Source organism: Sinocyclocheilus anshuiensis, unplaced genomic scaffold, assembly GCF_001515605.1.
Source record: "Sinocyclocheilus anshuiensis isolate Anshui unplaced genomic scaffold, SAMN03320099.WGS_v1.1 scaffold3, whole genome shotgun sequence".
In the NCBI taxonomy this organism is placed as follows: domain Eukaryota; kingdom Metazoa; phylum Chordata; class Actinopteri; order Cypriniformes; family Cyprinidae; genus Sinocyclocheilus; species Sinocyclocheilus anshuiensis.
The window spans coordinates 156,079-183,096 of NW_015548205.1; the positions used below are offsets into that span (position 1 = coordinate 156,079).

Sequence of the window (27,018 nt, forward strand, 5' to 3'; positions counted from 1 at the left end):
ACACACACACACACACACACACACACACACACCAAGGCAAAATTTTAACTTGATGTTCTGAAATAACTAAAACTAAAAACTGAAATAAAATTATTAAAAACTACACTACTGGTCAAATTTTTGAATAATTATGATTTTTTTTATTGTTTTTGAAATTAGTCTCTTATTTAGTCTCATTTATTTGATCAAAATACAGTAAAATTAATATTGTGAAATATGATTACAATTTAAAATAACTGTTTTCTATGTGAATATATTGTAAACTATAATTTATTGTTGTGATCAAAGCTGAATTTTCAGCATCATTACTCCAGTCTTCAGTGTCACATCATCCTTCAGAAATCATTCTGATTTGCTGCTCAGAAAAAAACAGCAACCAACCAAACAAACAAAAACCGTCTTACTATTATCAATGTCCTTTCGTCTTTCAAAAACATTTAAAAATCTTAATTAAAAAAAGTAGAATTGACAAAAAATAAAATGACTAAAACTTAAACATTAAAATAATATATTAATACAAACTTTAATGGTAACTGCAATAACACTCTGAAATACTGTGTATTCCAAGCTGACTGACTCAAAACGGAGGAAGAAATTCAGTAGCTCATGATATGCTACGAGGTCTTAGTATAGCAATAGCAGTCAGTCTTATCCCTAACCTTGATGTAATGTTTATTTTCATGTCTCTCTTTCCTCCAGTGCAAGAGGAGCGACCTTACACTTTCTTTTCACCATATTAGGAGCTCATATCGCACCGTTGTATAAACAGTGCATGTGCAGATGTGTCGGGGAGGTACTTTATGAGTGCGTTAGTATCATGTCAACACCATATTTTTCCTGGAAAACCTGGTAGTTAAAGCTTTACTTTAGACTCAGTGGCTGGGACGTCTTCTGTAATGATAAGTTTTTAGGAGAAGTCTGTCCTCGCAAGAGATGCACTGCTGTTCAGCCCAGGCTATAGTTAAAACCACCAGAGCTACAACCAAAACCATTTACTGTAAGCTTCTAGTTCTAGCTTTCTTTCTTTCTTTCTTTCTTTCTTTCTTTCTTTCTTTCTTTTTTGAAGCAGGCAGACATAACTTCATGCTTTGTGTTTTTAGTGTGATACAGCAATGTTATTACACCAAAGTTAGGCTGATTTGTTTAAGACGATATTTGCATATTTTTAAATTAAAGCCATCTGTTGATAATGCTATTTTGTCTGCTGACAGTCATACTTATACAAGTGTAGTCTAAAATACATTCCCACTCACCATCCTCTTTTTAGACCACAAAATGATAATTGAGACATTTTTTTTTTTAGCTTTAAACCATTGCTTCCGGTTAAAATATGAAAAAAAAACAAAAACATAAAAAGTCATCTGGTCTGAATCAGGAGAGAAATCTGCACAGATCAAACTCTGTTTACAAGTGAAAACAGTCCAAAACAGTTCAAAACAAATATGTGGGTGGATTTTGATGTCAGAGGAAAACAGGAGATGGACTTTTTTTTCACTGGAGGAAGCGCTATTATGGATTATGGACTCGTATTTTGGCCTGAAGAGACAGTTTAAAGTAAAAACGTCTTAGTGATGTATTTGTTTCTTATAAATATGTAGCTATTCACTGCTCAAGATGTTAATTGATGGACTGGAGTGGTGTGAATTACTTGTGGATTATTGTGATGTTTTTATCAGCTGTTTGGACTCTCATTCTGACGGCACCCATTCACTGCAGAGCATCCACTGGTGAGCAAGTGATGTAATGTAATGCTACATTTATCAAAATTTGATGAATAAATAAAAACTCATCTACATCTTGGATGGCCTGAGGATGAGCACATTTTTAGCAAATTGTCATTTTTGGTTGTTCCTTTAGGATGAAACTATACAGAAAGTTGAAGACTTCATTCTTCTTCATTCTTCAACTCTGGAAAATATGTCTTGAGTGCCCATTTATTTAGCAGAATCTCCTCTGCAGGGTACAGAAATAGCCAGCAGCCACTCCCTCAGTCTCCATAGTTCTGCCACCGAGGCGGTTCTATCGCTTCATTCCTCTTGCCGTCCTGACAGAGAGATTTCTGTGCGAGTCTACCCTGCCCCATCACCCCCACCCAGCAGCCCAGGAAGTATCACCTGCCACCCACAACCAGCACAGCCACACAATGATCTGAACAGTTGCCCTGTCCATCTGACTCAGTTACCCTCAGTTTGAAAAAAAAAGTCATATAACTAAAAAGTGCTGACCAAGTGTTGACTGCTGATTTTTACTGATTTTAGAGATTAATTAGTATTAGAATTAGCATTACTATAATATTTATTATTTTGAAAACAAATTGCTATTTTTATATTTTCATTTTTATTTTAGTTTTTCATAATTTTGTTGATTTTGGCATTTTTATTAGCTTTTCTTTAATCATTTTTTTTTATTTGTGTTTTAGTCATTTTAATACTTCAACTCAAACTTACTTAACAGCAGTCAACAGTATTTCTAATTTTAATTTAGTTTAAGTTTTACCATCTAACACACACACACACACACACACACACACACACACACACACCAGTTTTCTTTCAATTTATTATTTTTTTAATGTTATGGCTAAATTATTTCACAGACATAATGCAACTCAGAAAGCACAGCATTGGCTAGTCATCTTCTTTACACTACTGTTGCACACTTTACATTTCCAAATGACTTTCCTTTGTTTAATTTCCCATCTTGGGGCCTTCAGGCTCCTGTATTCCGATCTAGCCCTGCTCTAACATCCACTGTCAAGATTTCACCTCTCTATTTTACCTGGGCTGTGTGGTCATATGAGACGCAAATAATTTTAAATATGATACCACTTTGTTTACCCTGAAAAAATTCAACATTCCTAACAGACATTCTAAGACAACATCCTGTGCAGAGAGGAAACACACCCTAGAGACTTAACAAAATCTAAACACTGAATTGGACGTTGCATGGATGACATCATGGAAGAGTAAATTAGCAATAAACTTGATGTAATTCAGAACATCCACTCATTACTTTCAAACAGAGCGTAAGGGCATCATCCACTTCAATCACAAACTAACGGATTACATATTCACTTCTGAGGACCAAAAGATAGCACATAACTTACGTAATATGAGATTTCAAAATCCAAACATCTTCCAAACACTCCCACACAGCTCACTTGAATAAACTGAATAACAATTGATTCCATCAAAACCAGAAAACCAGTTAGCCCTCCAAATAGCATTTCAAACCCTTGAGATAACAATCTCTTTGGGCTAAACTGCTGGTTTCTTCAAACATTCAGAGGCCTTGAGACATTCAACTTCAGCCTTTTAACAGAAATCAAAAGACCCTCCAGGCCTGCTCTAAAAAAACAAATAACTTAACACACATACTAATACACTAAACCTTAATTAAGCCAACTTAGTTTCCAAAAACACCGATTTTAACAACAGTTATATTGGAATATTCCAATGTTCCGACATTTAGTGTTGGAATATTAACTGTTCCAGTGGTGATGGGAACTTCTGTACCAAATGAATGGAAAAGAATGTTAGAAAGCTGTTTTATAAGTATATGATTATGTGCAACTGTTTCTTGTTTATGCATAACCTGTCCTCTTATTATATTGTAAATTGAATTCCCAATGCGTTCCAGTTTTGTTTGTGATTTGGTTCAGTTAATTAAGATACACTGCAGCCATGGTTAGTATCACGTGTAGCACTTCTTGCACAATTTAGGTGGTTATCTGTGCTAAAACATGCTAGCAATGTGTTAAACCATGGTAGCAAACTGTTAAACAATATAGAAATATTTGGCAACATGCTAAAACATACAAGCAACAAGAAAAATATGAAAACATGTTAGAAACCTGCAAATCTTGCTAAAACGTTACGTACCTTACTGCACGTTTCGCGGCAGTTTCAAAGTGAAATGTGCAGTGAGTGAAACCTATACATATGACGCTGGATATGTGACGCTAACATTCAAAATATCAGTTTTGAAATCTCGCAGCATGTTAAAATAGTTTTGAATATATAAAAGCTTCTAGAAACATGCTTAATGACGTCAACAGAACAAACTGGCATCTTCTAGAAACATGCTAAACATGCTAGCAGCACTTAGCGACATGTTAGAATATGTTAACAAGTTCTAGTAACATGCTAGCAATTATTAACAGCCCTCAGCTTCATGTTCGAACATGCTAAAAGCCAAACCAGGCTCATGTGAAATACGTGCCTCTAAATACATTTCTGCAACACCGTTATTACGTACCTTACTGCACGTTTCGCGGCAGTTTCAAAGTGAAATGTGCAGTGAGTGAAACCTATACATATGACGCTGGATATGTGACGCTAACATTCAAAATATCAGTTTTGAAATCTCGCAGCATGTTAAAATAGTTTTGAATATATAACATAATATTCCTCAAGCAATTGTGCGAAAATTAGGCTTTATTACAGTAATAGAAACTGTGGACCTGTAAATCATACTCTGTGTGAAAAGGAATAAAAGTTGTTGGAGTTTTACTGCCTATAGTGTTTATTTCAACTGTAAACTGCAGCGATTCGTATGTATTTGTATGTTTTTTCAGTTTTGCAGAAATGTATTTAGAGACACGTATTTCGAATGATCCTATGTTGCTGAAAGCAGTTGGTTGTCTGCTTTTAAAATTGGTTCAAACTTAAAATCTTTTAAATTCAAGATATTAAATCGTTTTTTTTTTTCATACTTTCTGGACAGGCTTTTTATTAGATTGTAAATCAAATTCCCAATGTGTTACACTTCGATTCGATTCAAGCATATCAGCTCATTATCCTACACCACAGCCATGGTTAGTATCACTCCTCGCACGATTTAGTTGATTTTCTAGCACAAGTCACAACATCATGTTTTTGACGCAACGGTGCTGTTTGATTGTCAAAATATCCTGCTGCAGAGCAATCAACTAAACCGCGCATTGGTTTGGCAATGCATCTCATATGAGGAATCTTAAAATGGCGAGGTTCAAATACGGCTACCAGATGAGCTTGAAGGGAGCAGCTTTGAAGTTTTCATAATTAAAAGCAAAGCTGAGCAGAAATACAGATCCCACTGAAGTCTGGAGGAAATGACTCCAGTGTTTGGGACAGTGGTTGCTTAATGGATGCTGTTGCAGGAAATAAACATATAACCCCCAAAACATCCCTTATTTTCTAAGATGAGATAGAAAGTGGAAGTGGAAAGTCTTCAGTAAACGCTGGGTTATTTTTCATCTGAAAAACATGACTGTACCTGTGAATGGCATCTTCTAGTGTCTTGACGTGAAGTTCATCTTGCTCGACCTGTTTCCTGCGACCTTCATCTTCCTCTTGTGGCATTGCTGGTGTCCCCTGCAGAAGCCATCTCTCCCTCATGGCTTTAGACTGTAAGACAGAGACATTTTCTACAGTTAGGTAATTGAACTAGTTCAGCGGTGGCCAACTTTGGCCCTGGAGAGCCACATTCCTGCAGAGTTTTACTCCAACCTTGATAAAAACTCACCTGCCTGTAGCTTTCTAGTAAACCTTAGACATTGATTAGCATGCTGTTGCAGGAAATAAACATATAACCCCCAAAACATCCCTTATTTTCTAAGATGAGATAGAAAGTGGAAGTGGAAAGTCTTCAGTAAACGCTGGGTTATTTTTCATCTGAAAAACATGACTGTACCTGTGAATGGCATCTTCTAGTGTCTTGACGTGAAGTTCATCTTGCTCGACCTGTTTCCTGCGACCTTCATCTTCCTCTTGTGGCATTGCTGGTGTCCCCTGCAGAAGCCATCTCTCCCTCATGGCTTTAGACTGTAAGACAGAGACATTTTCTAGTTAGGTAATTGAACTAGTTCAGCGGTGGCCGACTTTGGCCCTGGAGAGCCAGGTTGGAGCTGAACTCTGCAGGACTGTGGCTCTCAGGACCGACGCTGACCAGCCCTGATCTAGAGGATTTATGAGGTGTTCTTCACACACGCGTTTGGGATTGACAAAAGTCTTAGTACTGCAAGAGGAGTGAATCATGTACATAATACAGTTTGCAGGAGACAATCGGCTTTTCTGTTCTCATGACAGCTCTGAATAATGCCTGTAACCATAGTGACAATAAAGTGCTGCAGAAACGAGTCCTAAAACCCGGAAACTAGTTAGCAGTTTAGCACTTGCAGTTCAATCATCCTGAAGTAAATGGATTTTTGGTTAAATGCTTGGAATAAGGTCTGGGGTGAACACAAGCTCAAGATATTTGGACATTTCATTCTGTGACAAAATACATCAGTATTTTTTTTAAGCTTTTAGCTGCCTTGAAAAAGACAGTTGCTAACAAGCTGCTTAACAAGTGGCATCCAAAACACCAGGAAGTTTTATTACAGTTGAAACAACATAATCTAATGAACGAGCCCAAGTGAGGTGGGAGTTTATCCATCAACCAACCAGCAACAGCTTAATTTTTTTTTTTAATAATTTGAAACTGCTTTGCAGCCTATGGTGTTTAGCTGGTCTCCAAGTCTGACAAAGCTAGTTTTAAAGGTAACCCAGGCTCATTGAAAATATGTCCTTCTGGCGACATTTCTGTAACACAGATATTACATGCCGTATTGCACATTTCGCGGCAGTTTCAAAGTGAAATGTCCAGTAAGTTGCCCTAAAACACACACAGATGTTCACAAATACATTTACTGATGCGACCATGCAATTTTTACTTCCTATTTGAATGCGGGTTTGAGCTGTTTTATTGAACCATACAGTAGTTTCACCGTATTCATATTGTAGCGCTTCACCTCACAAGTGCAATGCCATATTGCATGAACTACACTAAAAAAGATGGTTCTTTAAAGGTTCTTTACATGCAGTAATGGTTTTATTTAGAACCATAGCATTCTGAAGAACCCTTTTATGCTGAAATGGTTCTTTGTGTTAGAGTTTAGGGTTCTGTAACTGTAACTGACAAAGCACCTCATTACTGATTTTCTGGAGTTCAGTGATCCAACTACACAGACTGTCAACACACTCTTAACAGGTAAATGATTTCATTCTTAAAATTTAAATACAAATTTAACTTTAAAAATGTAACTGGTTTCCAAACAAACATGTTCTTATCTTTTTTGTTTTGTTTTTGGTCACATATAAGTGTGTGCAGCTCTGCTAAGCTGTGGAAACGTCTCTCCTCTTCTCCACTAAGTAAGTAAACTAGACAATCAATTTATAATTCATATTGTTAGATTTTTTTAATTATTACTTGGGTTTATGAATAAACATACCCAGTCACAAAAAACATTAAAACTATCCCATCATGACTTTATATCACTTGTTTCTTTTAAGATTATGAAGGGCTCACATACTGTCCATTTTTGCTTTTGGCCTTCATAAACATAATTGGTTTTACACAAACACATGGACACACTGTAACTCTAAACTCAATTGTGCATTTCAGATGTATTTCATCCCACAACCTCATCATCTGCAGAGAAAAATCGCTACTTAATCGTTTTACCATAAAACCTTAACCGAGGCTGCACTCTAAGATGCCTCATTACTAATTTTTTGGAGCTCAGCCATCCAACTACACAGACTTTTAGCACACTCTCAACAGGTAAATTATTTCTTTCTTAAAATGTCTATAAATTATAACTTTCAAATGCTAACTGGTCTCCTATGTCTTTTCTCTTTTTAGTTTAAGAGAACATGTAAGTGTGACCAGCTCTATTCAGGTAAGGATACTCTCCTCTTCTTCACTAAGTAAGTAACAAAGATATTGGATTTTTGGTCCATTTTGTTAGACATTTTTTTTATTACTAGGGTTTATGCATAAACATACCCAGCTATCCCTTGACTTTATATTACATTTTCCTTTTAGCATTGTGAAGTGCTCACATACAACTTTTGGCCTTCATAAGCAATTGTTTTCACATAACCAAATGAAAGATGACACATTGTAAAACAATATTAATAAATATATATATATAAATATAATATATACAAATAATAATATTAATGATATTAACATACTAATATTCATGAAAAACTATCATTAAAAAGGTTATTTATAACACCAATAAGATCCTATATAGCATTCTCAAAGCATGGTTCTATATGGAACCCTATAAAAAAGGTTCTATTTAGCACTAAAAAGGGTTCTGCTATTGTTACAAGCCGAAGAACCCTTTTCTGGTACTGTTTAGAAACCTTTTACTTAAGAGTGTCCCATTGAGAAATTTTAACCAAACTATGTTACAGACTTTATATTAAGACCCTAAATAATCATATCAATTTGTGGGAAATGTGCATCCAATGACCCTTTAAATAAGATTATTCATAGAATTATCACAGGTAAGGATACTCTCCTCTTCTTCACTAAGTAACAAAGGTATTGAATTTATGATCCATTTTGTTAGATATTTTATATTATCCCATGACTTAATATAACCTTTTCCTTTTAACATTGTGAAGTGCTCACATACTTTTGGTCTTCATAAACAATTGTTTTCACATAAACAAATGAAAGGAGACACATTGTATATCTAAACTCAACTGTGCATTTCAGATGCGGTCACATCCTACAACCTCATCATCTGCAGAGAGAAACTGTCATTCAATCACACCAAAATACACATAATGATTAACTTAGAGGTATCATAGAGGATTGTGAAGATATTTCACTGCATCATAGAAGGTCTTCAATACACTATTTTATGTTCTATTTTGTTTTATTTCTTTAAGCATTTATTTATGTTCCATGTCCATTATCATTCATTAATGTATTCTGCTATTAACTGTTGTCAGAACACTGTCATTTTTGCTACAATTTCACGTCATTAAAAAAAAGTACCTAATTGACACGTTGTTGTTGTTGATTTTATGTAAAACCCTAGAGACACTTCAAGATATTATAAGACCAGGCAGATAGAGGGGTAAAAAACAATATTAATAAATATATATATATAAATATAATATATACAAATAATAATATTAATGATATTAACATACTAATATTCATGAAAAACTATCATTAAAAAGGTTATTTATAACACCAATAAGATCCTATATAGCATTCTCAAAGCATGGTTCTATATGGAACCCTATAAAAAAGGTTCTATTTAGCACTAAAAAGGGTTCTGCTATTGTTACAAGCCAAAGAACCCTTTTCTGGTACTGTTTAGAAACCTTTTACTTAAGAGTGTCCCATTGAGAAATTTTAACCAAACTATGTTACAGACTTTATATTAAGACCCTAAATAATCATATCAATTTGTGGGAAATGTGCATCCAATGACCCTTTAAATAAGATTATTCATAGAATTATCAAGGTGTTTTTTTTTTTTCATTATGATGAGGCAAAAATTGTTTTGAGGTCATAACATAATGCGCAAGGAATCGTGCGAAAAATAGGCTTTCTTAATCGAAACTCGGGCCCTGTAAATCATAACTTGTGTAAAAAAGAAATAAAAGTTGAGTTTTACTGCCTCTAGTGTTCATTTCATCTGAAAACTGCTGCGAGTCATACGTATAGGTACGTTTTTTGAGTTTTGCAGAAATGTAGCTAGAGGCACGTATTTCCAATGAGTCTTTAGGTAGTTTAAAGGGGTTGGATCACGAACAATAAAATGTTATATTTAATTCTAAGATGGACTGGGAGCCAATTTAAAGATAATAACACAGGGGTAATTGATTCATATTTCTTTTTCTTTTTTAGTAACCTCGCTGTAGCATTTTGTACTGATTGTAGTCGAGACAAAGATGTGGCGGTGATGCCAGAATACAAAGAATTACAGAAATCCAGCCGTGATAGAATAAAGGCATGGATTACTCTTTCAGAGTCTGAGTTTGTTAAGAACGGTTTAACTTTGGCTAATAAACGCAAATTATAAAAACCAGCCCGAACCACTGAGTTAATTTGCTTATCTAATTTTAGGTTATTATCAATTAGGAAGCCTAAATCTCTTACTGTTTTTTTTTTTCAAATACGGTGCCAGAGGGCTCGCATTTAATACATTTTTTGTGGAGTTATTTGGGAGGCTAAAAACAATGACCTCTGTTTTTTCCTCATTTAGCATTAAAAAAATTTTCACCATCCAATTTTTGATGTCCTTTAAACACTCTAGAAATGACTCAAATTAATTTGTGGAATGTCTGATTGGTAAATACATTTGCGTGTCATCGGCATAACAATGAAATGATACACCATACTTTCTAAAAATGCTACCCAGAGGGAGCAAGTATAAAGAAAAAAGTATAGGAGAAAGGATAGAGCCTTGCGGAACCCCCCCAAGGAAGATGTTTTTTACCTGAGATTTTATTATTATAATTAACTGAAAAACATCTATTGCTCAAATAGGTCTGAAACCATTTTAAGACTGTACCCTTTAGCCCTACTGAATGTTCAAGACGGGAGATGAGGATGTTATGGTCGATCATGTCAAAAGCTGCACTCAAATCAAGCAACACCAAAACAACATCATCTCCTTTGTCTAAGGCCAGGAAAATATCACTTAACACTTTCAATAATGCTGTCTTATTGCTGTGGGCTGTTTTGAACCCTGATTGAAACCTTTATCCTATAGAATTTTCGCTTAGAAATGAGAGTAGTTGTAGCAATACAACTTTTTCTAAGAGTTTTGAGGCAAAGCACAGCTGAGAGATTAGTCTGTAATTTTGCATTTCATCCTGAGCTAAATTTGGTCGTTTTAGCTGAGGTGTCACCACAGCATGTTTAAACTCTAGTGGACATATTCCACTAGACAAACTTTTGTTGATCAAATGTGCTAAACTCAGTGATACGCAATCAAAGGTCTGCTTTAACAAACGATTAGGTATGAAATCATTTGCACAGAATGTAGGTTTCATTTTTTGCACAATATCCTGCAGCATAGTCGAAGTAATAGGATCAAAAACCCTCAATTCAGCAATGCAAGCAGGATAGTCACATGGATCAGTTTTCACCAGAGGAATCTGCGCACGTTGATCAGCAATCTTTTGACTAAAAAAATGTAGAAAGTCCTCACAGGAAATAACTGAGGACTTTTGATACACATTACTCAAAGGTTGAATTACAGAATTAATAATAGAAAATAAGAGTTTCGAATTGTTAATATTTGCCCTAATAATGTTGGAGAAGTAAGTATGTTTTGCATTTCTTACTGCCTTTTGATAACTAAATAGGAAGTCTCTAAGAATATCATAATGAACTTGTAATTTACTCTTTTTCCATCTTCTCTCTGCTTGCCTGCATTGCCTTCTAAGGACACGGGTATTATCATTTAGCCAAGGATTTATCTTTAATTTATGACTTGTAGGTCTTAGTGGGGCAATGCTATCTAAGATGTCCTCACAAGTTGATTTTAATAGAATCCAATGATCATCGGCATTTAAATGCTGTCGTGGCCTAATGGTTAGAGAGATATATTACATTTTGTTTTAAACAGTGCAGAAAATTCGACATTGGAGGTACTACTTGGTCTCCTTGACCAGCACAAAGAGTCTTCTAGATAAACAGGTTGAATGGCAATAAAAGTCTTAAAAAGGATTGCCATATGATCTGAGAAATTAGTTTCACAAACAGTTACGTCATCAACTTGCAAATTATGGGTTAAGATCAGATCTAACATATGGCCTAATTTGTGGGTGGGGCTTTTCACCCATTGCTGCAAATCGAATGACTCAATCAAATTTATAAATTCACTTGAAAGCATGTCATTGCCACAACAAATATGGACATTAAAATCACCCAATATTAAAAAGCGATCATATTTTGTGTACATTTCACTCAAAAAAGCGGTAAAAACTCTATTTGTTCTCTGCTATCAGGATTCATAGGTATTTTTTCCATTCATTTTCCATTTATTTAAAAAAAAAAGAGTCACGAACCAAACCAATCAGCTAAGTTAAACCAGATTAAAACTCTTGATTTAAAGCAAAAAAAAAAAAAATGTACAAATTAAACAAAAAAGACAAAGATACACAAGTGTACATAAAAGGAAAGAATCACAATCCCATTAAACATTGCAAATGTCATAATCAAATGTAAGATGATGGAGAAACAATCTACTATTTACAGATGTTGATTGAGACAATGAATAGGATTTTTACTTCTGGAACCGGTCTGTTGTGCTTTATTTAAAGGGGTCATGAACTGAGAAATCAAATTTCCCTTGATCTTTTGATATATAACAGGTCATTGTATAATAAAAACATCCTGTAAGTTTCAAAATTCAAAACTTTCTCGTTCGTTTAAAACAGCTTTTATTGCAACCAAGCTCAGAAAATGACTTGTTTTGGAATGTGCCACTTTATGACATAATAGTGTGGCTAAACACTGAGGGAGAAGATCAATGCCTGCTTCTACATCACTGCCTCTTTAGCCCCGCCCACTGATACGCAATTGTAGTAGAAGGAGAGGAAATACTAGCCACTCACGTCTACAAAGAGCTCCAGATCGCGTCAATGAAACACTGTTTGTTTGTTTGCTTTACTTTGCTACGTATTCATTTTTAAAGATGACAGTTTGACGCAGGCTTTTCAGAGAGACTGAAAGTAAAAGACTGAGTCTGACTATATTGGATCCAACAGTAATGTCGCACACATAAGTGTGAGTAAATGTGCTTTTACCACTATTGCATTGTCTTTTCCAGACTGTTTGATATATACTGAGTATTTATACGTTTTTAACCCAAATGACCCATGTTGTTTTCAAAGTACATCAGAGCAGCGTCCATCTGTTATTTTAATAAGCGAAACTGTCAGCCAATCACAGCAGTGGGCGTTTACTTGCGAGTCTTGAATGTGCCCCACCTATAAAAACTAACCGTTCTGAAGAGAGGCTCAAAAACAGGATATAAAATAGCCTATCACTTCTAAATTATGATTTTTATTATGTAAAATCCACACTAACATTATAAGTAAACCTCAGAGAACATTATAAAATAATAAAAAAATGCAGTTCATGACCCCTTTAAAAGTGGCAAATAATTGAGTTTTGTTTAGTATCTGCACAGCATAGCCTACTTTTCTTTACTGTATGTTTACAATTTCACATCATATTTTTTCCATGTATGAAAAAATAAACTGAGATACAAATCTTTCTGTTGGCCCTCAAAAATCTAGACATATATCACAGGCATTGAAGCTGTACTTTCCGATGAGAACTTGCTTCAGAAGCTGATTACACCCACTACTAAACAAACATCTTTCTTCCCGGATATGCTCCTCTTTTTCAGTCAAGTCCTCACTTTGAATTTAGCTCTTTGAAAAAACACTCACTTCCTTTTCATTACGATACACATTTGTGCATATGATTAGCTATAGCTAACGTCAGTGCTGTTGTTAGCTGTTGTGTGCAGTTCTTCATGAAACATAAGTGTTCACTTTTATCTTTTAGTCTCTCGGCGGTCTTTACAAAAGTCTCACAGTACTACAGCGTTATCAAATCTTTTGCAGTCATTGAGAATAAGTGTTTCTTTTCCCTCACATCCTTCTCTCCAGTGGCCTAGACAAAATCTCTTTCATGAGTGACTTTAAACCAAAGGCTGTGTTTTTTGTATAAACTATCTGCCATAGAATTTGGGTGATAACACCACAGAGTAATTCTGCGTAAATGAGGCAAACCCCTGGCTATCTGATAATACACTCTTGTGTTGCCAGAATTGATTCAGACATGTTCCCCTGACGCGGACTCGCACAGAGAGAAAAAAGATTATCATCAGGACAAAAATTCAAAGATTACTTTCTAGTAATTTCCAAACCCAAATTTGATTCCACTGTCCTACCTTTACCCATTGTGTTATTTAGGTCCAACTAGTATGTGTGCATCATCAATGTAGATAGCAACGTTAGATGTTAGCTAGGCAGTGATTCAGGAGTGAAGATTCTCTTTAGGATTCTCTTTAGGATTCTCTTTAGGATTTGGATTTACTGTACCACCAAAACACACACTGGTTGACATTTGCATTTGTCTGGTGCAGGAGATGCAATGACTCGAAACTGCTCACCAAAGGTAACTTATTCTAAGTCAAGAAGTTATGAGAAATGTGCTATACTAGCCAGAGCAATAAAAAGATGCAAATGTTATGGCATCATGTTCAGTTTCAAGCACACATATTCACATCAGAACCAATCTCTTGATGTCAAATGAACTCAAAAGCCCTCAGTGGTCCACACCAAAACTCTTTTGTGGAATTACCCTATAAAACAACTTTGGAGAACACGATGCATTGATATGTAAACATATAGGAAAACATATTGAGAGCTGACATTTGAATTATCAGTTTGCTGTAATGGTGCATGGTCAAACTTTCAGATGTGACTTGAAGAGTTTATTTTTTTTACCTTGAAATGTTGAAGTTGTAGAACAAGTTCATCGAGTTGTCTTCTTTTGTCCTCTATCTCGGCTTGTCTTTTCCGCTTTTCCTGAAAATATATTAGAATTGTTTTTTGTTAAACCACTGAGAGTAACATTTGAAAGATTTTTTAATGATAAATAAGTCATTTTCTGTGACAATAGGGCCAAATAATTTCAGCTTGCCGATTTGAGTGGGTTTTGGCTTTGTTTTCCTATTGACTTGCTCTCTGTGTAACGCATAGTCACGGAATAAGGAATGCAAACACTTCAAAATAGACTTTACTGAGAATTCAGGAGTTGATTACTCAAGACAATAACCGACAAAGGACCGAACCGAATAGGGAGTATATATACAGTAGTCAACATTTGAAGTGGATAAAATCCTTTCATCAAAGATGTCCTAAAACCAAAACAATACCCGTTCTTGTCTTAGGACAACTTTGATGAACTTCTTTGATCCACTTCAAATGTTGACTACTGTACATATAGTAAATGAGGGAACTAAACAGGAACAGCTTGACAAGGAATAACTAATCAGTAACCATAGAAACTAAAGAGAACTCATAACAGACATGACAGGAACCGAACTAAACTGAACATAAACTGTGACACTCTGCAGTCCTCATACATTATTTGTATGCATATTTGCATTGTTTTGATCGTTCTCTGTAGGTCCCACCTTCTCGCTCGCCACAATTAGTCAATAATGCACAATGCCTGCATGTTATTGGTCAAACTTTTCAGTCATTACCTTCAGCAAGTATGAAAACAATTGGAAAACAAAGTCAAAACCCAGATATTTTTAGGCAATTTAGAAATCCCGGACAGGGCATGTCTGGGAAAAAGAGGACAAATGGTCACCCAAACTTAGTAGTGCATGCAGTGAATAGCTAAATACTTAAGCAGCTGTTTCACTTCTAACAACAACTGACTAAAAACATGAAGTCATCCATTTTCAATAGTGAGCTGGGCAGAAAGAATAGTTTAGGTTATTTAAATATTCACATTTTCTTCAGAAAATGTGACAGTTTGGTTGAAAATATTACCCACTGGAAGTTTTTGACAGCCCGTCTCTGCAGGTGATATAATTCTTATTCACTTTACATGACCAGAGAAGCCCATAGAGGGAAACTGAGCCATATATGTAAGTTACTGAGGTTCTTGAGTGTGTCTTCAAATATCTTGGCTGGCTCTGACACAGTTCACGAGCGCATTCCAGCGCCGAGTGCTGCTGCAGTCAGTATGTGCTCTCCTGTGAGCTCCACAGAAGGAAAACTGATATGTTATCCAGATGTGAACACTAAAAATGGACCCTTACATGTCAGTCAGTGAATGATGCCACTGGATTTCACAGGAAAGCTAACTGATAATGGTTTCTTATGTCTTCTTTTAAAAGCTGAGCACTGAAACGGAAACATAATCCCTGATTTTGACATGTTGAGAAAGAGAAAATAAGGGGAAAGACCTGATTACCTTCTACTCCAGAGAAACCGATTAGGTTTTTCATTTAAAAAGCATATACATCTTTACAAATCCTCTGATGAATAGTCAGACATGAAACTTCCAGCAAGAGATCCGTCATTTATAAGTGCAAGATGGAGAAACTATGTCTCAGAAAGACTCTTTTAATATCAATTTTATCAATAAAGAAATTCAAATGGGGATAATTTGTAATTTTTGTAAGGTGAAATTTAGTTATGTCAAAAGCTTTGTATTAAATCCAGTACTGGAAGTGATGGTGTAACAGTAATGTTCTTCTCTCATCTACTGATTACTGTGTATATATGTGTTTGTATATTAATGTGGTTTTACTAAGGAATTGATGAATACTGACATCCTGTTGAAATAGCACATGAACAGCACACAGAAAAAACAACAACAACAACATCAATGCAGAAGAAGAGAGATTATTTTGGCATCAGATCTCATGCCCCTTGTGAACAGTCATGCCAACTGGAAGTGCTCACTATGTCTCTGTCAACTTCATTCATCCGGGCCAAGAAAGTCACTACAATAATCTGCAAAATATACACTTTGTAGGATGATTGTCATTCTGGCACCTGGAATATAAACTCTGGTATGTTGGAATAATCATTTTTTAATTCCAAATGAAATTCTATCAGCCAAGACTATAAATATAAGTCTTAACTGTAAAACAAACACACTTCTGGTTAAACCAGATTATACACAGCCGCCTTTTTCTGAATGTGATGGGTTTTTTTTGTCTTTTCAGCTTGGACAATTTTAAGGCCTAAAAGTATTACATGTGTGCTTTTATGATGTGAACATGTCATAAACTTCAAATCTTATATTAAGACATATGTTTTATTTTAGAAAATTATATCTAATGTTAAAACTGATCATAATTGTTGCTTTTCCATGTATTTAAGAATAATGTGCATGTAATATGTATGTTTTTGTGAGTGTGGCTCTAGCAACCTTAACATTATGGGTTTAATTTCCAGGTAGCACACAATAAAAAACGTTTTTTTCCCTATTAATGTGCTATAGATGTCTTTGGATTAAAGTGTTGGGCAAATTAATATATAACGATATGGTAAAAATATCAAAAAGAGAAGTATGCTAATATGTGGTTCTGAATCCAGGAAGTGACAATGAACCTCAAAACAGTCAGAAAAGCAGTTCATTTCAAATGGCCCAAAATATTTTAGTAAAACAATAACTAAAATATATGTAAATGCAATAACACTTTAGATTAGGGAACACTATTAACTAGTTGCTTATTAGCATGCATATTACTAGACTGATTATTAGTACTTATAAAGCACATTTTAATGCCTTATTCTGCATGACCATATTCTAGATCCCTTAATCCTAAACATAACTACTACAACAATATCATAAATGCAAAACCATACCATAAAACATAAACTTAAATTTATATTTAAGTTATATGTGTCTGTGTTAGCAAAATATTTTAGATTTTTTGGGCCTTTTGATTTTTTAAAATGTATCACAAAGCATATCAAAATTTGTTTATGTGCTGAACATCACGGTTCTTTCCTTTATAAACGCAAATGTTTTTTTAATGTGCATCACAACAACGTCAACTCTGAATCTATGCAAGCAATTTCTCATGTGACGGCAGGGCTGTAATTACACCGGCAGAGCGTTCGTCACTGGTTACATGCCCTACGGACTGGCACGTCACTCCACGCCCCTCTCATCTGTAGAGAAAACTAAAGCCAGATCTATTTCACACCAAGTATGCGACACATTCCAGAGCTCAGAGTAACATACAGGAATAGGCCAGCAGCAAGAGACGTTCCTCATCACGGATCCGTAAACTGTGACCCAAACATCTTGAAATATCACTCACGTGGAGGCTAATTTCCAGACAGACCGTAGCATCTGTAAAGAATTGGGGATAAGAGTTGAGCATGAAAACAGGTAATAGAAAAATGCTCAGTTGTGACGATGAGCCTCTTGGGCTGGTGAGACCCAAACAATGAGGATTTGTTTCCCAGCTCAAATGGAAAACATCTGCACGGCGGTACTGAAGCCACCCCCTCCATATCTACTGATGCCATCAAACCCCTGAAGGCCTCTCTTTGAGTTCATTTGATTATTCTTTTGCTAGAGACAAAATATAAGAGATTTACTGAGATCTAAAGTTTAACAGAAACAATTGGAAATCCACAGAGGATGTCATTATAGCCGAGTCCAAGTGCCGAGGTTAAAAATCTTGGCCATGTACTCCTACGCAGGCCACATTCCCCTCTGACAGCTTCCCACGTTATGTGTGTAACAGGGCTTGATGCTTTTTACCCCAAGGAGAACAGAAACAATTTTCGGGGCACAATGACAAAATCCACATTATGTATTCTATGTATACATCTCCGAGAAGTCAACTTCCTTGTGAAATGTGTACTTCCATGTGTAACGTATGTTATATGTATACGTATTCTACCTGTCGATTCTGCTTTCAGTACTGTCTGTGTGTGTATATATATATATATATATTGATTGTATATGTATGTGCATACTGTATATGTGTGTATATTATAAACTATTGTATTGGAAAGTTCGCTCCCTGAAAAATCTCACAATGCACCGTAAAAACTAGGGAGCATTGGTGTTCCCCATGCTCTCTTACTGGTAATTACATCACATTTCTGAAGCGTGAAACAAACGACACGAGCCAACTCGATAAATATAATGATACGCGATAGAAGATTTGAAAAGACAAACTGTTTTATTAGTATATTTCAGCATTAACACACAGCGCTAGACAGGACATGAACACATCTAGTTAACATTTATAACTGATATTCGGCTGAAATGTTGTAAGAACATGTAACCGAATGATATGTTTTAAGAGAATAAAAATAATATCAAAAAGAGATTGTGTCACGGTTGCCTTCTGGGACAAGACAAAGAACGAGGAAACGAGGATAAACTCAAAACTACAGTCTTTAATAAAAAATCCAAAAGGGAAACACAAGGCAGGGCGAGACACATATGAAGCACAACTTCGACGTATAATTCTGGACCAGGCAAACTTAGAAACACAGGGCTATTAAACACATGAAACGCAATCAGGGAGAACAGAAACAGGTGAGGAGTAATCAAGGATAATTAATAGAACACAGCAGAGACAAATAACTGGAACAGGACAGGAACTGGAAGGAAACCAAATAAGGGCATACAGAAACAGGAGGCAGGAATAGAGGGAAAACAAAACAAAAACAGACCATAAACGTGACATTACTCCCCCCTCCCGAAAGGCGTGTCCCGCGCCGTAATAATTCCACCAGGGAGGAGGAGGAGGAGGAGGGGGGGCCCTGGAGGCTGGTGCAGGACGGGGACAAGGAATGCCTCCAGGGCGGAGCAGGCAGCTCGAGGGGCCATGGCGGAGCAGGGAGCTCGGGGGCCATGGAGGAGCAGGGAGCTCGGAAGGCCATGGCGGAGCAGGGAGTTTGGGAGCAGGAGCCCTCTGTGGGCTTAACTCGGGAACTGGAGCCCTCACTGGGCTAAACTCTGGAACAGGAGCCCACACTGGAGCGAGCTCTGGGGCTGGAGCCGACACTGGAGCGAGCTCTGGGGCTGGAGCCCACAGTCCCTTCCTCTACAATCTTCTCTTTTGGGCTGAGGAGAGGGAGATGACCCGCGGGCTTGACAGCGGAGAGGCCGGCGAACTTGAGTGCTGAACGGCCGGCGGGCTTGACATCAGAGCAGCCGGCGGGCTGGAGAGAGCCACTGCCAGCGGGCTTGACTGAGGAATGACCGGCGGACTTGACTTTGGAGCAGCCGGCGGGCTTGACAACGGCGCGGCGAAGCGCGTGGCGGTTTCCATTCCGCGGGGGATAAACAGGAAAACACTTTAAAAAAACGGAAAACAAAACGGGGAGAAAGAGCGCCGCTTACTACTGTCATGGTCCGGAATTCTGTCACGGTTGCCTTCTGGGACAAGACAAAGAACGAGGAAACAAGGATAAACTCAAAACTACAGTATTTAATAAACAATCCAAAAGGGAAACACAAGGTAGGGCGAGACTCACATGAAGCACAACTTCGACGTATAATTCTGGACCAGGCAAACTTAGAAACACAGGGCTATTAAACACATGAAACGCAATCAGGGAGAACAGAAACAGGTGAGGAGTAATCAAGGATAATTAATAGAACACAGCAGAGACAAATAAACATAACCAGGACAGGAACTGGAAGGAAACCAAATAAGGGCATACAGAAACAGGAGGCAGGAATAGAGGGAAAACAAAACAAAAACAGACCATAAACGTGACAGATTGGTCCTGCCTGTTGTTTATTAATTACAGCGGTGACGTTCTACAATGTTGTCCATTGACGTTGTACGTAGTCATGTCACCGGAAATTGAGTAATCACTGTCCCAATGTGCAGTGAGCCAGGGAACTTACCAGTGACCGAATTTGTGTACAAGGTATACTTATTCATGGTAGTTAATATTTGGAAATTCACTGGTTAAATTCCCAAATATGATAAAAAACTAAAAAGGATATTTGACACAGGACTAAGACTAAATTAAAATATAGCTGACAAAATTAACACTATAGTTTGAACCTCTGTGCAACTAGGGTCACCAACCAAAAATGGTGACTGTCTTCAAAAAGGTCCCAGGACACTTTGCCTTTGGTTTGGCAAACAGACAATACTGCCCTAAAAGTAATGGCTTACTTATAGTTGTTTCTGCATATTAAGATGGGATAATGATAATGAATTTTAAGGATAATAAAATTTAAGGTAATGATTTCAGCTAGACCCTACCACTTGAAATGAAAATGCAAACAGTAAGCTTCATGGTGGTCTGTGGTAAGACGTACAGTACTGTCATACTACTTAGTCATATCCAGTGAAGTACACAAGTATGCCAAATGGGATGAAGCCATGAACTAGGAACCAATGAGTCACAGCAGATGGACTTGGCAAAACTTTAATTGAGATCAAGAAATAGCCAATTTCCTCTGTTTTATGAGACCAATGACCCGAGTTGTCACTGTTTGTGTCAATGCCGTCTCCTACAACTGACGCCTCCAATGTAAACAATGCTGACATTTCTGATTGAAATGCTCTTTAACAAAGAGTAACTAATACATGGATCATTTTTGTATTTGCTCAGTTATTTTTCCTGTACAGCAATGGCATTAAATATAGTTTCCATAAATTCCAGCAATCCCTCATGTATCTCAAAGTCTGCAAAAGTCAGAGATCTCAGTATGAACCCTAGTGAAAAATAAATATACTACAATGTATTTGTGTCACGAATCCGGTCCATGAACTTCCGTCTGCTCGCCACCAGAGGTCACTCTTCCACTACTATGGACTCTTGCACCACACCACTGTTGCACTTCACCCGGACTACAGTTCCCATGAGGGAGGCCGTCTGTGAACTCTCTGTCTGCCCTGTCACGGCTATGGAGGCCGCCTGTGAACTCTCTTCCTGTTCTGTTCCGGCCAAGGAGGCCGTCTGTAAACTCTCTGCCCGTCCTGTCACGGCTATGGAGGCCGTTTGTGAACTCTCTGCCTGTCCTGTCACGGCTAAGGAGGCCGTCGGTAAACTCTCTGCCTGTTCTGTTCCGGCCAAGGAGGTCGTCAGGGAACTCGTTGTCTGTCCTGTCAGCCGTTTGTGAGCTCTTTGCCTGTCCTGTCACGGCTACGGAGGCCGTCTGTGAACTCACTGCCTGTCCTGTAAAGGCTATAGAGGCCGTTTGCGAACTCTCTGCTCGTCCTGTCACGGCTATAGAGGCCGTTTGTGAGCTCTTTGCCTGTCCTGTCATGGCTATGGAGGCCGCCTGTGAACTCTCTGCCTGTTCTGTTCTGGCCAGGGAGGCCATCTATGAACTTTCTGATTGTCCGGTTCCGGCCAAGGAGGCCGCCTATGAACTCTCTGTCTGTTCTGTTCCGGCCAAGGAGGCCGTCTATGAACTTGTTTGCACCTCGCCTGGACTCTAGCTCGTGTTATTGGATTACCCCTCATGTCAAGCCCTCTGGATATTGTTAGCCGCTTATCGACCACGCCCGTTTTGGATTACTCTTCTGTCTTGCCCTCAATATACCTGTTTGCCATTGTCTGACCCATGACTGTTTTATGACCACGTCTCTGTCTCCTATTAAAGATTTGCAAATGGATCCGCAAGTCTCATGTCTCGTTCGCCCCGTAACAGTTTGAAATACATTTATGTCATGCTAAGTATACTACAATTACACTTAGATATTTATGTACTTATAATATAAATACCCTGCAATTGTACTTTTAGTATATTAAACTGGTATACTTAAAGTTTGCTAAATTGGAAGAACCAATTTTGTACTTCAATTGTGCGGAAGTAGTGCTGAAGTTCAACTAAAGATATTCTCAAGTATATTCGATTGTGCTAAAGTGGAACTAGTATACTTCAGGTACACTTTAAGTATCTTGCATTTAAAGACCGATATTATTTAAAGATCATACAATCCTCATTAATAGTGACATCAAAACACATTTCAAGCTTAATATTAAGAAATGTGCATTGTGCAAAAATAGTACTCCAAAACTTTTATATCAGTAAGTCTCGAGCGATATGTCAGTAAATATGTTAATAGATTTGAACTATACTTAGAATTAAATAAATGTATTTTAAATAAATTACTTTTTTACTAGGTGAAACATTTTTCATCAAATTAATCTAAATGATCTAACCTACAGTATGCAATCCACAAAAACAAAACAAAAATCTCCTCAAACATTTTAGGAGAAACATCTGAGACAGATAATAACAAAATGAGAGCACCTTTAAGTCTACAAAGCTATGAAAGACCAGAATCTGAGCATTCATTTTTTTCTTTCAAATGCAAGCAGCGTTGTGTAAGTTGTCTTTTGTTTGCATTGTGTCTCTTATTTGCTAAGATATGTCTTAAAGTCTTTTCTGATGATGGCTCTTTATCAAGGGTCAAGCTCTTGTCCCAGAGGACAGACAAAAATAGACTGGACATAGTTTTCCCAGAAAGCACTTTGAGAAAGGAAGTTTTTCAAGACGTGCTATTGATTTATTATGCAACTTATTTGAAGTAATCAAGTAATGGCACACCATGAAGTACGTAGATATATAAATATATTTACACAATAATATTAAAGTTATATCATTTTTTGCCCATTAATAAGAGGAATATCAAACTTGTCAAGATATTTCAGTACTTTCGAATAATACATGTGATTTCATACATACAAAGAGATAAGTCCAAAACACTATCACAGCAATTCTTAACTTTTTTTTAAACTCTTCTTTAGGTTTTGGTGAATTGGTGGCATATTCGTATGAATCTGTGCAATCTCATTTGTACATTTTCATATGATCTGCTTAAGCCCCACTGACGGGTAAGTTTAGAGATGATTCTTCATCTATTTCACCTCGTGAAATAAGTTGTTTTGTCATGAGATCATGTTGGACACGTCCTGTTTGCTGTGAACTTGTTGGATGAAAATCTTTTAAAGCATTATTTCCAAAAACCTTCCTTTTTTACACTTTATATGAACATTCGAATCAGTCAAAAGCTGATTTATCTTTCTACTAAACAACTGTTATTACCTGCATGCCATAGTGTATGAAACATCATGAAATTATGACCAGAATCATCTTAAACTACAAATCTGAGAGTAAAGTCACAATTCAGCAGTGACTCAATCTCATGAGCAACTCTTAAAGGAAATTCTTGAGGAGTAGATCATGCAGTCTTAAAAGTAAAGCGTAATACACTATTCATCTGCTAGTAACATTCTTTGACCTTTTTAACATGCTTTGCATCTTTTGGATGTCAATTCAACCACATAAACCACCAGTCCCTGCATTTAATCAGCATGTATTCCAAAAATAAATAACGTCAGACAAGCACATCTATTGGATGCTTAAGGCAAGTGGTTATATCTTCAGAAATTCTCTTCAATTCAACATCGATGTGAAGGTCTGAAGTCTATTATTTAAATTAGTCAGATTTTTTATTATTTTTTTTTTACCTCTGCATTTAATAATGCATTCTGTGCACAAAGCTTACGCTAAAAACTGGAGCCCACCATTAAGGAAATGTGTGGTGGATATTAACTGAAATAACAAAAATTAACTAAATTAACTTAAAACAAATGAAATGAACTTAAATCAAATTAACTAAGATATACAATATTGTTACAAAAGCACCACTAGTATTGTAAAACCAATACTAAAATACAGTTGAAAGGTGTGGTCCGTTTTCTATTGGTCCATGTGATAAACTTTCACCTTCTGGATTTCACCAGTATTGGATAATGGAAATTATAGAAGTGGTGTGAAGCTCTTTAATTTAAGTGGTCTTCATGTTGAATTTGACCCTATTATATGAATTATAAAATATGACATTGTGATTGGTTCAGATCATGAGTTGGGTGGCAAACTTATATCTGTCTCTCGTATCATAGCAGAAAATGACAGTCCTAAATTCATCAGTGTGGAAGCATTTCCAGCTTGTCGACAACATAACACAATTTTGTTGTGAATTACGTAGGAATACAACAAGTTCACAAGTGTGTGACTTTCTCACTCACTCCCCCATGCTGCTGATGATTTGCTTGTGGCTTCAGGGGCATAACTTTCACACCTCTCTCTCGCCTTCTCCCACCCTCTCTTCATTTCGATTCTGTTCGATGATTCAACTGGATATAAGCAGCAAATCGGGAATTACATTTTTATCAATCATTTATAGGTAATGTTTTATTTATTTATTTATTTTTAAAAATGGGACAATTATAATTTGGACAGTTATACTAAAAGTCTACTGTTATAATAGCTAGAGTTTATGATATTTAATCTGAATTTACTTCAGAAAACTTGGAATAGCATACACCTAGAATAAATCTCCAACAATTACTTTCTACTGGTTTTTGACTTCTGTAGGTCAGAGGAACATACTGTATAAAAATAAATAAATAAGGGAAACTCAAAATTACGTGATTAAATAAATGTGAACCGGAAATGAATAGAATCTGAACTAGACTGTTAGTTCTGAACAGTTCGGAGGAGATTTCTACTCTTGCAACAGGTTACATATCACAGTAAACTTCAGAAAACAAGAACATAACTCCTTCCCAGCTTTGTTGCATAATAAGGTCATCCCTAATAACATCCTGTGAAAGGAAAAAAAATTATAAAACCATAATATAATTGCATCCTGTGCAGAAAGCTACACACATTGCAATAGTTGGGGTGTGCATCATGCTACAAGAACTAGATGAGGAACATATGCTGAGGACTGGCCTGACCAGATAAATGAACCAGATAAAGCCAGGTAACAGTCTTTCATTTCATTAATGCAAACCAAATACTGAAACCTATGTCTAAGGTACTACTAATCTAGTGTCCACATTGCAAATATATTTGAAGAGAAATATGGTACACGCTGACATCAGTGCATAGCTGTTCTCATGTGCTCATGGACTATTTTAGATCCATGTGTTCTCTCTAATGTCAGCAGAGCTACACCCTGCCGTTAGAACATTCAGTATGGACTGCATTATGATCACATTGCAGGTCGGTGGACTGTTTCACTTCTATGCAAATTTTAGTGCAATTTCTCTTACATTCACATAGAAACATTGGCTTTGGTGCAGGATCTTTTTCTCCAGCCAATGGAAATTTGGGGCGTGCTTGGAAATCCATTATATTTGCAATCACTTTTGATGATGCTAATGGCACAGAAATGACAAACTTTGACTACTAACATCTCATGCCGTTCTCAGTGGTGGGAAACTGAATCGTGGTCATTGCTAATTGGATCATGTGACAGCAGCAGGTGTCACATTATTTTTGTGTTCCGGTCAAGCAAAAAAATGTTTGACATTTGTGATGGAATGTAACTGGCATAATGTGCATTCCAAGTTCTGACCCCCTCAGCTGCCAGTTATATTGAGAAAAGAGTATACGTTAGTGGTTAAAGATCTGTGAGGGACACCCAAAAGTTCCCACAAGGGTCGATTTGGTCACCATTGTGCCCTTAATCAACACACTCAGGATGCCCAATAAGCAAGTTTTAACTAGTGTACTGTAAGTTTCTTTATAAAAAAATTTCAGTAACACTTTATTTTAAGGTGTCCTTGTTACACGTTACATGTACTTACTATTATAATAACAATGAATTATGCATAATTACATGCAAGTAACCCTAATCCTAACCCTAAATAATCCTAACCCTATAGTAAGTACATGTAGTAGTAATATAACTCAGTATTTAAATGTATAATTACACTGTAACAAGGACACCTTAAAATAAAGTGTAACCAAAATTTCTGCTAGGTAACTACTTAGTTACTAATAATTATTGTTAAAAAAACTATTACAAAGACGAAAATTACCAGTGCATCAATAAGATTTTGCAAAAGAATGACAACTTAAATGAAAAAGCTAAAAAAATGACACAGATTTTACTCCAAATTTACACACAAATTACACAGAATTAATTCAGTTTTTGTATTTTTCAGTCGTTGTTAGATGGTAGGATTTAATTACGAAGTTGCAATGAAACAGAAGTAGTGACAGATCTTTTCTTTTGTATTGTGATGTACATTTGAATGTAACAGATTATTGAATGGTGGAGATTTGTTCCTATGCATCGCTTGTTGATTGGATGATATGTGGGTGTTGCTCCCAAAAGTGGGGTTTAAGTAGACTAAATGATTGGAAAGGTTCTGCTTACATCACCAGAGAGAAGCTGTTTCACTGGAAGATCCAGTTAAAGGGGTCATATGATGTTGCTAAAAAGAACATTATTTGGTGTAATGAAATGTGTTTATGCGGTATAAAGTTAAAAAAACACATTATTTTCCACATACTGTGCATTATTGTTTCTCCTCTATGCCCCGCCTTTCTGAAACGCGTCGATTTGTACAAAGCTCATCGGTCTGAAAAGCGAGGTGTGCTGTGATTGGCCAGCTATCCAGTGCGTTGTGATTGGCCGAATACCTCAAGCGTGTGATGGAAATGTTACGCCCCTCACATACTGTGATGCACTGTCCGGCCGGAGCGACAAGACAAAAAAATCAAAACCCATTATAAACGAGGCATTTGTTGCATCCAGTGGGGACATAATTACGGATTATAATGACTTATAGTGTCTTTTTACGCGTTGCTTTGCATCGCGCCGTGTAAACATAAAACCATGTCTGCATTTGTGATCGGAGAAATGACAAACAA

At 36.6% G+C, this 27,018-nt stretch overlaps 1 protein-coding gene across 2 annotated transcripts in view; it reads right to left on the reverse strand.

The window, feature by feature from the left end:
* Window positions 1-27,018, reverse strand: part of palm2akap2 (PALM2 and AKAP2 fusion) — a 120,614-nt gene that overhangs the window by 77,312 nt on the left and 16,284 nt on the right. Inside the window, exons 1-2 of one of the 2 annotated variants that reach the window (XM_016440224.1) lie at window positions 13,613-13,616; window positions 13,134-13,145 (exon numbers count right to left, since the gene is read on the reverse strand). Coding sequence is in view for 1 of the 2 variants with exons in the window: in XM_016440228.1 (XP_016295714.1) it covers window positions 5,674-5,804; window positions 14,313-14,393 (212 nt within the window). In the remaining variant the exon portion in view is untranslated. Of the gene's footprint in view, window positions 1-5,673; window positions 5,805-13,133; window positions 13,146-13,612; window positions 13,617-14,312; window positions 14,394-27,018 lie in introns of those variants that run through there. The other variant, XM_016440228.1, reaches the window with a different exon arrangement.